The sequence below is a fragment of the Sus scrofa genome, chromosome 3 (assembly GCF_000003025.6).
Source record: "Sus scrofa isolate TJ Tabasco breed Duroc chromosome 3, Sscrofa11.1, whole genome shotgun sequence".
Lineage (NCBI taxonomy): Eukaryota > Metazoa > Chordata > Mammalia > Artiodactyla > Suidae > Sus > Sus scrofa.
The window spans coordinates 85,624,871-85,636,878 of NC_010445.4; the positions used below are offsets into that span (position 1 = coordinate 85,624,871).

At 36.5% G+C, this 12,008-nt stretch overlaps 2 protein-coding genes across 13 annotated transcripts in view; one reads left to right on the top strand and one right to left on the bottom strand.

Moving 5' to 3' along the window:
• The window catches only part of CCDC85A (coiled-coil domain containing 85A), a 691,471-nt gene that overhangs the window by 666,487 nt on the left and 12,976 nt on the right, over window positions 1–12,008 (bottom strand). For all 11 annotated transcript variants that reach the window (XR_002342946.1, XR_002342945.1, XR_002342947.1 and 8 more), the window contains exons 2-3: window positions 11,704–11,754; window positions 5,779–5,881 (exon numbers count right to left, since the gene is read on the bottom strand). The gene's annotated coding sequence lies outside the window, so the exon portion shown is untranslated. The remainder of the gene's footprint in view (window positions 1–5,778; window positions 5,882–11,703; window positions 11,755–12,008) is intronic.
• The window catches only part of PNPT1 (polyribonucleotide nucleotidyltransferase 1), a 44,310-nt gene that overhangs the window by 29,515 nt on the left and 2,787 nt on the right, over window positions 1–12,008 (top strand). The window contains 10 exon segments of one of the 2 annotated variants that reach the window (NM_001246267.1): window positions 196–249; window positions 2,964–3,070; window positions 3,639–3,710; window positions 3,804–3,867; window positions 4,236–4,319; window positions 4,576–4,659; window positions 6,536–6,642; window positions 6,732–6,787; window positions 8,193–8,271; window positions 10,739–10,786. In NM_001246267.1, coding sequence (NP_001233196.1) covers window positions 196–249; window positions 2,964–3,070; window positions 3,639–3,710; window positions 3,804–3,867; window positions 4,236–4,319; window positions 4,576–4,659; window positions 6,536–6,642; window positions 6,732–6,787; window positions 8,193–8,271; window positions 10,739–10,786 — 755 coding nt within the window. 2 annotated transcript variants of the gene reach the window in all.

Below are 12,008 nucleotides of genomic sequence, written 5' to 3' on the forward strand. Positions count from 1 at the left end.
GATCCGGCATTGCCGTGAGCTGTGGTATAGTTTGCAGACACGGCTCGGATCTCAAGTTGCTGTGGCTGTGGTATAGACCAGCAGCTACAGCTCCAATTCAACCCCTAGCCTGGGAACCTCCATATGCCACGGGTGCAGCCCTGAAAAAAAAAAAAAAATCAGTATTAAAGCAACTATTTTTCTTTCTTTTTATAGGGTCATCTTCTATGGCATCTGCATGTGGTGGAAGTTTAGCATTAATGGATGCAGGTAAAAATTATGTCTCAAAACTACCAACGGTTATTTATATATACTGATTAGCATAAAATATGGGATTTCTTTAAAAGTGGATTTCAGTAAAACTTGGAAAAGTCAGATTACAGATTATCAAACCAAGCAAGAAGGGAGATGGTTACAAATCACAGCTTCAAAGCTTCAACTATACAGATATCTGCTGAATTCTTTAAAAGCAGTAAATGAAATTATTTACTTGGTGATCCAGTGAGCTTTTTCTGAGACCTCTGCAATTGATTTCATTTACTAAGGATGTTAGGATTAGCAAGCAGAAGTATTAGGATCCATAAAGGAAAATAATTACGTAGTTTTCTAGTTGATGTGTGCAAGCCATGAGAACAATGCCGCTTGTAAAAGAGTACACAGAACTTTAGGAAGGAAGACTGCAAGTGTGGTTCAGTACAGTCTCTGGATCTGAAACCCCAAAAAGGAAAAGAGACAGCATGTTAAGAAACTGAAAATAGTATCTGTCAGTCACCAATGATACTATTCAAGAAGAAAGAAAAGGAACCTAAAGATACTCAAGAGGCCACACAAGGAGTTCCTTATAAGTTCACACATTTACAGTATAGGAAAACAGATAGAAAGGATAACATAACCAAGGATGAAGTAAAAGAATGATATAAATGTATCATAACAACATCTCAAAAGATTTTTTTGTTTGTTTGTGTGTTGGCTTTTTAGGGCCACATCCGAGGCACATGGAGGTTCCCAGGCTCAGGGTCCCTGCTGCCGGCCTACACCACAGCCACAGCAACACCAGATCTGAGCGGCGTCTGCAACCTACACCACAGCTCGTGGGAACGCCGGATCCTTAACCCACTAAGCGAGGCCAGGGATCCAACCCGCAACCTCATGGTTCCTAGTCGGGTTCGTTTCTGGTGCACCCCGACGGGAACTCCTCAAAAGATTAAAATTTAAGCCGAAGCAAAAAAAGCTAAAGACATTTAAGGGCAGTATTCTGGTCATGTTCAGTAGAAGGAAAACATAATTTGATATTTAAGGTAACTGGTAAAATACTATTTCTATTTTCACCTTCATGAAGTCATTCAACAAATCTTTACTGTTTACCACTTCTGTGCAGAGCACTGGTCTAAGAACAAAACAAATTCCCTGTCCTCATGGAGACTGCATTCATCACAATTCCAATCTCAGATCAGAAAACAGAATAAATCCTGGAAAAGGTGAACTGCAAGATAAGAGATCTTAAAAGAGTCCTTAACTGCTTTAAAAGAATTCTGATTTCTAGGGCTACTCGAAAAGGCATCCTAGTAATGATAAGAACTTCAGGATGATATAACTGAACCAGGTGAACCAATTAGGCAGTACTGGAGAAATCATGGAGATTAGTGTTACCAAAACTACAAAGAGTTCTTCAAAATATAAATGTATTTTCTGTAAAGTATAACCCAGTGAACCTGAGAGTGACCCTTGGCAAGACTCTTAAATAGTAAAAGAATAGTGTGTAAGTACTTTAGAAAGGAAGAGGGCTATGCAGAGAAGAAAGCAAAAGGGACTTACTTAAAATAAGTCATGCTATAGTAAACTCATTTTCTGTTTTCTAAAATGTTACTAGGTTTGGAATAGGGAAGGAGGGTGCTGTTTGTGCAGTGTATCTAAAGTTCAGCTTGGCAGTTTATGACCTTAGCAGTAAATGATGCAGAAATTGAGAATGAGTGATAAGTGGTTCATAACTGATTGACAATCTAATCAAGGAATTCCCATTGTGGCTCAGCAGAAACAAATCCAAGTGGAAACCATGAGGTTGCGGGTTCAATCCCTGGCCTCACTCAGTGGGTTAAGGATCTGGCGTTGCCATGAGCTGTGGTGTAAGTCACAAACGCAGCTCAGATCCTGTGTTGCTGTGACTTTGGTATAGGCTGGCAGCTCTAGCTCCAATTTGACCCCTACCCTGGGGACCTCCATATACTGTAGGTGCGGCCCTAAAAAGCAAACTATTAAAAAATAAAAACAAATCAAATTAAAAACAATAAGCTACCATCTTTACCATTCAGATGGGCAAAGGTTAAAAGATTTGACAGAAATTAACAAAAATGGAGACTTGCAGGCACTCTCGTATATATACTGCTGGTTAAAATATAAAATGTAACTCTTTGGAAGGCAGTTTGACACTATAACAAATGTAAATCACATATCATTTGATTCAGAAACCCCACTTATAAACACAAATACGGCGAGTACTCTGCAGCCATTCAAAAGAATAAGATCAAGAAAATTGAAGATCACACTCATTTATATTTTCTGGGTATAATTTTCTGATAGGATACCCAAAAAACCTAATAGTAGCTGTCATAGGGAGATGAACTTAGGAGCTTAGCCTGGAAGGATTTACTAAATACATGGTTGCTTTTCAAAAAAAGAAAAAAGGAGAAAGGCGCCAAAAACAAAAGGCAAAGAAATGGTTTACTGCAAGTTAGGTCTACTTTTATCAGAGAGGTTTTTGCTGAGAACAATGACTACCTCTTAGAATTATGTTAAGGGACTTTTGTTGTATGTTTAAGAAGAATTGAGGTAGATAATTTATTAAGACCTTTCATCCAGCTTAATTTTGGTGACTGTCAATTTAGAATACCATCCACTTACATTAAAAATAAATGTCAACAGAATGATAAATAATGTGTGCCAGGTTGATGTACATATTTCATGCAATTTTTTTTTCTTCATTATAGGAGTTCCAATTTCATCTGCTGTTGCAGGTGTGGCAATAGGATTGGTCACCAAAAACAATCCTGACAAGGGTGAAATAGAAGATTATCGTTTGTTGACAGATATTCTGGCAAGTAGATACACATTTTCAAATATTTTATGATGAACATTATACATACTTTATAAGCACAGGGTGCTTAGAAGAATGCTAGTGCTCAAGAAATAGAAGTCCTTGTACTTCCTTCCTCTGCATATTTGCCTTGGATTTTATAGGATGTGAGGTAAAAATAAATATTACAGTTTAAGTATCCATAATGGCTCACTTCAGGATGATCATAAATTAATCCTTATGCATTTATGGGTGGGGGGACATGACCTAAAAATAAAGTGATTTTCTGATGAAATAGTCAAAAATTGAGAGCAGTAGTTAATTACAATATATTTTTGTGTGTGTATAACCCTAGAGAACATAGTTTATTTCTAAAGCTATTTTTTTAATATTCCTGCACGTCCTATTATGGTGCTGCATCAGGTTAAGAATCTGGTGTTGTCACTGCAGCGGCTGGGGTCACTTGCTGTGGCATGGGTTTAATTCCTGGCCTGGGAACTTCCATATATTGCAGCACAGCCAAAAACAAACAAACTCCTCTACAGTGACTTTTTTTTTAACTGTATCATAATTTCTTAAATTCCTTAAGGGGATTGAAGATTACCATGGTGACATGGATTTCAAAATAGCCGGCACTGCTAAGGGAATAACTGCATTACAGGTATTTTAAAACCTTCTTGTTTCATTTTTTTTTAAATATTTAAATAATGTCATAAATCAATATTTATATATTTTTTTGTCTTTTCCATATTAGGCTGATATTAAACTACCTGGAATACCAATAAAAATTGTAATGGAGGCCATTCAGCAAGCCTCAGGTAAGCCAAGCCAGTTTTCCTGATTCTCCTTTCATCACTGTGTATGTTAACAGAAACTATAATTCCCATTAGGCTGATTATTAAAAACATGCTTACTATAAAATACTGCTTTCAAAAATGAAATTTAATGTAACAACGTAGATCAATCAGTACTAAGTTATTAGGTACATGTGGGAGACCAATGAAAATTTAATTTTTACAAATTAAGTGACTCCCTAAGATAGGACATGGAGTAGTAGAACTGTTAAGGTAACTGGGATGTGGAGGGCTTTGATTATTAAGCTAAAGAGTTTAGATTTTGCTCCAAAAAACTGTCTGATCACATTTATTTTATACAGTTAGTTTTATTATTTTTTAATTTCTTCTAGTGGCAAAGAAGGAGATATTACAGATTATGAACAAAACAATTCCAAAACCTCGAGCATCTAGAAAAGAAAATGGACCTGTTGTAGGTAATACGTTAAAATTACTGAATAAGGCCATACACAAAACAAAACAAAAATTTAAATGCTTATATAGTGAAAATACTTTAAATTGGGGGGGTATTCATTGATAATATAACTCTTTTAGTCACATAGCAACTTTTTCAGTTTCTGCTGAAATATTTTTACATGTGTCCAGGCCAAGTCTTGAGTGACCAGTACATGTTTTAGATATATATATAGAGAGAGAGTTTGAATTATTTTTATTTTTGTCTGTACATTTCAGAAACTGTTCAGGTTCCATTATCAAAACGAGCAAAATTTGTTGGACCAGGTGGCTATCATTTAAAAAAACTTCAGGCTGAAACAGGTAAGGGTTGTATGAAGTTTGGGGTTTTTTTTTTTTGTTTTTTTTTTTGTTTGTTTTTTTTAGGTGAGTAGGTAATTTTTAATTATTATTTTGTTAATAGTTATTTCCCCAATACAATTTTTTTCTACTGTACAGTATGGTGACCCAGTTACACATACACATACACATTCTATTTTCTCACATTATCATGGATTTTTTAATGCCAGGCCATGTAAGTTTGCCACTTCATCTCAATATATTGTGTTTCTCAAAAAAAATGTTTGAGGAGTTCCCGTCATGGCGCAGTGGTTAACGAATCCGACTGGGAACCATGAGGTTGCGGGTTCGGTCCCTGCCCTTGCTCAGTGGGTTAACGATCCGGCGTTGCCGTGAGCTGTGGTATAGGCTGCAGATGCGGCTCGGATCCCGTGTTGCTGTGGCTCTGGCATAGGCCCGTGGCTACAGCTCCGATTCGACCCCTAGCCTGGGAACCTCCATATGCCGCGGTAGCGGCCCAAGAAATAGCTAAAAAGACCAAAAAAAAAAGTTTGAGAAATAAGAGACAAACCAAGAGAAAAGGATGTAACATTGACATATCTTTACTATAAGTTTTCTGTTTATGCCTCTTAATAAATTAACAAATAATCATCTTTAACTATATTCAAGAAGAATGACTTAGAATTCATCAATTTTTTTTTTTTTTTTTTTTGCTTTCTAGGGCTGCACTTGTGGCACATGGAAGTTCCCAGGCTATGGTCAAATAGGAGCTGCAGCTGCTGGCCACAGCTACAGCCACAGAGGATTAGAGCCACGTCTGCAACCTACATCACAGCTCACAGCAACACCAGATCCTTAACCCACTGAGCAAGGCCAGCAATCTAACCTGCATCCTCATGGATACTAGTTGGGTTTGTTACTGCAGAGCCATAATAGAAACTTCAAATTTATCAGTTTTTCAACATTTTAAACTCAAACATTCAGGAAACTGTTCAGTTTTTCACTTTAGAGAAGTTTATCTTTAGTTTTATTATGACTTGTGCTATTTTTTCACTCACTCTTATTTAGACTTTTTTTTAAAAAAGATACCTGTAGAAATAGTATGCTTTAATTGAAGCAATCTTCAGGTTACCTAGTACTTACCAGCTTTGAGGTTATTGAAGGAGTGAAGAGCAGAGTCACCTTAGCTAGTCCTCAAGATTGAGAAACTGACATGATTTCGTCCCTCATCCATCTGTTCACCACTCTACAGTAAGAAGGAAAAAGAAGAAAAAGTGAGGAAAGGGTTCTAGTATAGTTTCTTTTCATAATTAAGAGCTCAAAACCAGAACCTCCAAAATTAGAACTTAGATGGTTTCTCCCACTAGATTGTGGGCTCCAAGAAAGTAGGGACATTGGCTCACTGTTGTATTCTTCATGGGCCTAGCACAGTGTTGGATACATAGCAGGTGTGCAATGTGTATTTGTTGGTGAATGAATCCCTTAATTCCTAAAGCACTGATTAAATGTAGCACAACCCGGAGCTCCCGTCGTGGCACAGTGGTTAATGAATCCAACTAGGAACCATGAGGTTGCAGGTTCAATCCCTGGCCTTGCTCAGTGGGTTAAGGATCCAGCGTTGCCTTGAGCTGTGGTGTAGGTCTCAGACGCGGCTCAGATCCTGCATTGCTGCGGCTATAGTGTAGGCTGGCAGCTACAACTCCAATTAGACCCCTAGCCTGGGAGCCTCCATACGAGCGCAAGTGGCCCTAGAAAAGGCAAAAAGACCAAAAAAAAAGAATAAATGTAGCACAACCCTAGCCGCCTACTTCCAGGTCACTACCCTGCTTTCATGTCTGCTTTTTAAGACTAGTCTTCACTGGAATGAGCAGTTTAATATATAAATTTATTTTTTTAAAAGGAGTAACTATTAGTCAGGTGGATGAAGAAACATTTTCCATATTTGCACCAACACCCAGTGCTATGCATGAAGCAAAAGACTTCATTACTGAAATCTGCAAAGATGATGTAAGTATAGATCTTATGATAGTTAATTTTTTCTACTTTTTGTTGGTGTTTTCTTTATATGACTCTTACAGCTTATTTTGCACTTATAGCAGGAGCAGCAATTAGAATTTGGAGCAGTGTACACCGCTACAATAACTGAAATCAGGTAATATAAACTAAAATGCTGTGCTGGTTTTTGTAAGATTTATATTACAAGCTCATGTCAACTTTACATTTGCATTGTTTACCTTGAAATTATAAGGTTTAGATTATATGTCAATTACTATAAATATGATCATTTTTAAGATATAATTTATTTTCTATACCAATTTGTAGATTTTCAATAGCATAGTTCTGTGATTATATTAATATATTCTGGGTTCTCTTTAATTTCCTACTATTTTATTTTTATTTTTTTATTTTTAATCTTTTTCGGGCCGCTCCCGTGGTACATGGAGGTTCCCAGGCCAAGGGTTGAATCGGAGGTGTAGCTGCTGGCCTACGCCACAGCAATGCCAGATCTGAGCCTGTCTGTGACCTACTCCATTGTTCAGGGCAACACCAGATCCTCAACCCACTGAGTAAGGCCAGGGATCGAACCCGCAACCTCATGGCTCCTAAACAGATTTGCTTTTGCTGTGCCACAACGGGAACTCCTGATTTCCCACCATTTTAATCTCCCAGTAAACAAGTCCAAAATTACTTGTAATATTTCCTTTTTTTTGTGGTTTCTGGTTGGTTTATTTTAAAGGTAGTACTATTTAATGTAATACCATTTTTAAAATGCCCATTTTGGAGTTCCCATAGTGGCTCAGCAGAAATGAATCCGACTAGTATCCTCATGGATAAATAAATTAATTAAAATAAAATGCCTGTTTCAACCTTGTCATTTTTTTACCAGCTTTAAAAAAATAAAATTATCAGATGTGCATGAACGTTCAGAGCTATCTGAAATGAATAAAAGACAATGGGATAATTTAATATCACAGGTGAAAACTAAGAAATGGGATGGCTTATTTGATTAGAGAAAGAAGGAAATGTTATATCATTTCAAAATTTTTTTGAAAATATTATGAAGAGAAATATATTCAAAAAGCTTTTCACTGCATATGTTTCCAGATATATATATATATATATACATATATATATATATATATATATATATAAACTGAGTCATTTTGCTGTACAGCAGAAACTGGCACAGTGTTGTAATCAACTATACTTTTAAAAAAGTAAACACAAGGTTTATTTTCTATTGAAAAGATAAGTATGCCTCTTAGATAATCATACTTTTCATAATTATAAAAACATGTACTGGAGGAATTTTTTTTTTTTTGGCTGCGCCAGTGGCACACAGAAGTTCCACAGGTTAAATTCATGCCACGGCAGCAACCTGAGCCATAGCAGTGACAGCACCGGATCCTTAACCCACTGAACCATCAGGGAACTCCTTGGAGGGAGAGTTTTATGTGTTTTTTCACTTTGTTCTCCTATGAAAACAATCATAATTTAATTATCAGCAAATAAGAGAGTTACTTATCATTCTAACCAGACTTATTTCCTTTTCATAGAGACACTGGAGTAATGGTTAAACTTTATCCAAATATGACTGCAGTACTACTTCATAACACACAACTTGATCAACGAAAGGTAAAAACAAGAAAGGAAGATGCAGATTTGATTACTTTTATTTTTTAATTTTTTTAAGGCCACACCTGCGCAACAGCCACAGCAACACAGGATCAGAGTCACATCTCTAACCTACACCACAGCTCATGTCAACACAGGAACCTTAACCCACTGAGCAGGCAGGAATTGAACCTGCATCTTCATGGAGACTGGTCAGGTTCCTTTCCACTGAGCCACAATGGGAACTCCAGATTTGATAATTTTTATTTTATTTTATTTTTTTTTTTTGTCTTTTTGCTATTTCTTGGGCTGCTCCCACAGCATATGGAGGTTCCCAGGCTAGGGGTCCAGTCGGAGCTATAGCCACCGGCCTACGCCAGAGCCACAGCAACACAGGATCCGAGCCACCTCTGCAACCTACACCACAGCTCAGGGCAACTCCTGATCGTTAACCCACTGAGCAAGGGCAGGGCGTGGTTCCTAGTCAGATTTGTTAACCGACAAAGATACTGCTGACAGAGGTTTCACATTGTTTACCAGATATTTGTTTCTCCTTCCATGATGGAAAAGAAATATTCTTAAGTATTTTGAAGTACCATCTAGAGTTAACACATACCAGTTACTAAAAATACCTGGCTATATAGTCCTGTTTTTCCAATTTTTCTGATAATCATAATTCTTAGAATTTTTTTAATCTCCGTTGTAGTTAATACATTTGGAAGACTAAGAATATGAAGCCATTCAAGAATACCATGGTAGCAGAGAAGTAATAGGAATGTCTGTTTATCCATATGTTAAATATAAAGCTGTACAGGATAGAATAATGTATTATTGGCCAAGAAACAGACACCAAAAAATAAAGCCCAGAAATAAACCTAGCTATATATACATGAGAATGTAATACCTATGAAAATCTGTATTTTTAGTCAGTGAATAAACAAAGATAATTCAGTAAATCCTATTGGTACAACTGGTCATCATAAAGCAGGATCTTTCTGGGAGTTCCTGTTGTGGCTCAGTGGAAAGTAACCCGACTAGTAACCATGAGGATGCCAGTTGATCCCTGGCCTTGCTCAGTGAGTTAGAGATCTGGAATTGCCGTGAGCTGAATAGACTGCTCAGATTCCCCCATTGCTGTGACTGTGGTGTAGGCCAGCAGCTGTAGCTCCAATTCAACCCCTAGCCTGGGAACTTCCATACGCCACAGGTACAGCCCTAAAAAAATAAAATAAAATAAAGCAGGAACTTTCCTCTTTTTATACCGAAATTCCATTTGAATCAAGGTTCTAAATGTAAAAAAGAAGAAAAATATTTTAAGGTAATGAAGGAAGAAGAAATTCTGAACATGGGGAGAGGTAGGGGTTGAGGGAGGACATTAGAAGAAAATACGGATATTTAATAAGCTTGGGACTGGGGAAATCTTTCTCAGCATGATATCAAAACCAAAAATGTAAATACAGAGATGCCTGACCCCATAAAATTTAAAAAATTAGGACAAAATTACAATAAGCTTTAAAGTAGTAACTTAGGGGAAAAAAATAAGCATTTATGACAGAGGCTTCATATACAAAGGGCTTGTACAGATCAGTAAAAAAGACTATCAGTAGGAAAATGATCAAAGAACATCAACAAATTGTGTGTGTGTGTGAGTCTTTAAGCCAACCAATAGATATTCGGAATCAACAGCAATTTTCAAAAATGCAAATAAAGCCAACTTACCATTTTTCCACTTTTCAGATAGTTGAAAATTCCCAATGTAAATAAGAGTGTAAAGACAAAACAGACATTGTCATACACTGTTGATAGAAATGTGAATTGGGGCAAACTTTGGAGAGGGTTTGGTAAGCATATGAGTACCTTTGGACCTGCAAGTTCTACCATGTGTAGGACTTCATTCTGAGAGGATAACGTTCATGAATGTATAATCGTTGCAACACTGCAGTTCATTTTTCCTCAACTTTTTGGTTTGAAAATTTTTAAATCTACAGAAGAGTTGAAAAATAATACACTGAACCAACCATATAACTTTCACCTAGATTCGCTGATTATTAATACTTGCAACACTGGAACTTAAATGACCATCTTTAGAGGATTGTCTAAACAAGTAATACAGTTTGAATACTCAACTGTAGTGCTTCATTTACTCATATGAAATGATTTCAACATAAATTATTGAGTTAAAAAGTCAGCGTATTATAAAACAACAGGCTCAGCAGTAAGGTCCATTTTTACAAATGCAATACATACACTATAGAGACATTTGAAGGGATACTCACTGGTGTATTAGCATTAGTTATTTACAAGCAAAGGGATTTTGGATGATTTTTTACTATCATCTGAATAATTATTTTAAATCTTTATTAACAGATTTTATAATCAGAAAAAAACAATCAAGCTGTTTCCACTTGGGAAAAAAATGTGTACTACCATACCATGGATATTAGGTAATAATGCCTAACAACTAATGTATTAACATGTTCTCTTTCAGATTAAACATCCCACTGCTTTAGGATTAGAAGTTGGCCAAGAAATTCAGGTACTTATAGTCAACCTTTTAGCCTTAAAGTTGTAAACTGCACTTGAAGTTTCAACTATTTAAAAAAATAAGCTGAAAGAATCAAATCAACATCTGTGATTTATATTATTTATATGCTGGGGTTTTTTTTAAGAGTTGCTTAAAACAGACTTGTTAGGAATTTAGATATAATGCTGAGTCAGTGATTTGGAGACAGGACGAGAGAAACTTGATATGGTGACTGTTGAAGGCCTTTGAATGTCTTATTTGAGGGGCTGAGATTTTAATTACTTCTGTAATGCTTGAGGCTAAAAGTCTTTTTCTGTTTTTCTGTCTTTTTCTTTTACCCCCACCCCACCCCTGCATATCAAATATCCCAGGCCAGGGATCAAATCCTAGCCACAGCTGCAAACTATACCACCTTGGATCCTTAACCCACTGCCCCACAGCAGGAACCCTCAGGCTAAAGTTTTTGATGAAAGCCACATTGTTCAGTTCTATATCACACTGACTAACCTTTTTAATAGTCCTTTACGAATAGATGCAAGAAGTGGTTACCAGTCTGGGTTTTGTTTTGGTTTCTTTTTGGGGGGTTTTTGGTTTGGGTTTTTTTGTTTTGTTTTGTTTTTGTTTTTGATTGCACCACATTCTGTTCCAGTTATGCCTAAAGACCATGACTGAATAACCAAGACTTCTAGTTTATTTCCAATCTGTAATCCCATTGTTCAAATAACCTCTAGGGAAAGATGAGAACTAAGTCATAATCTCTCTATACAAGGTTGTTTAAAAACTACCACATTTCCCCCTGACTTTCAAGGTTTAAGATCAAGCCAGTAACCTCCAGTATGACAAATAGTTCTTTGAGCATTAGTCTGAGTGACCTAAGCATAAACCTATATATATAGTTTGTAGCACAGTTAGGCTCAGGAAGCCCTTACCTAGATTCATTCTCCCTGGCTTTCATTGTTCTTCCAGTATAGGGACCAGGCCTGGAAAGAAGTTGGCACAGATGAGTCTAACAGAAGATTATAACTGGGCGACTAAATGTTTCTCTTTTTCTTTTATATTCACTACTTAACCAAATTATATTTATTTTTATTTATCTCCAGTTAGCACTGAGCTATGCTTTCAGTGAACAAGTAAAAACATCAATCTTTGCCTTATTTGGACCACGTCGATTAAAAAATTTGGGTATCAGCCAATGTGCTTTAACTTTAAAAGTATATTTATTTCTTTAACACAG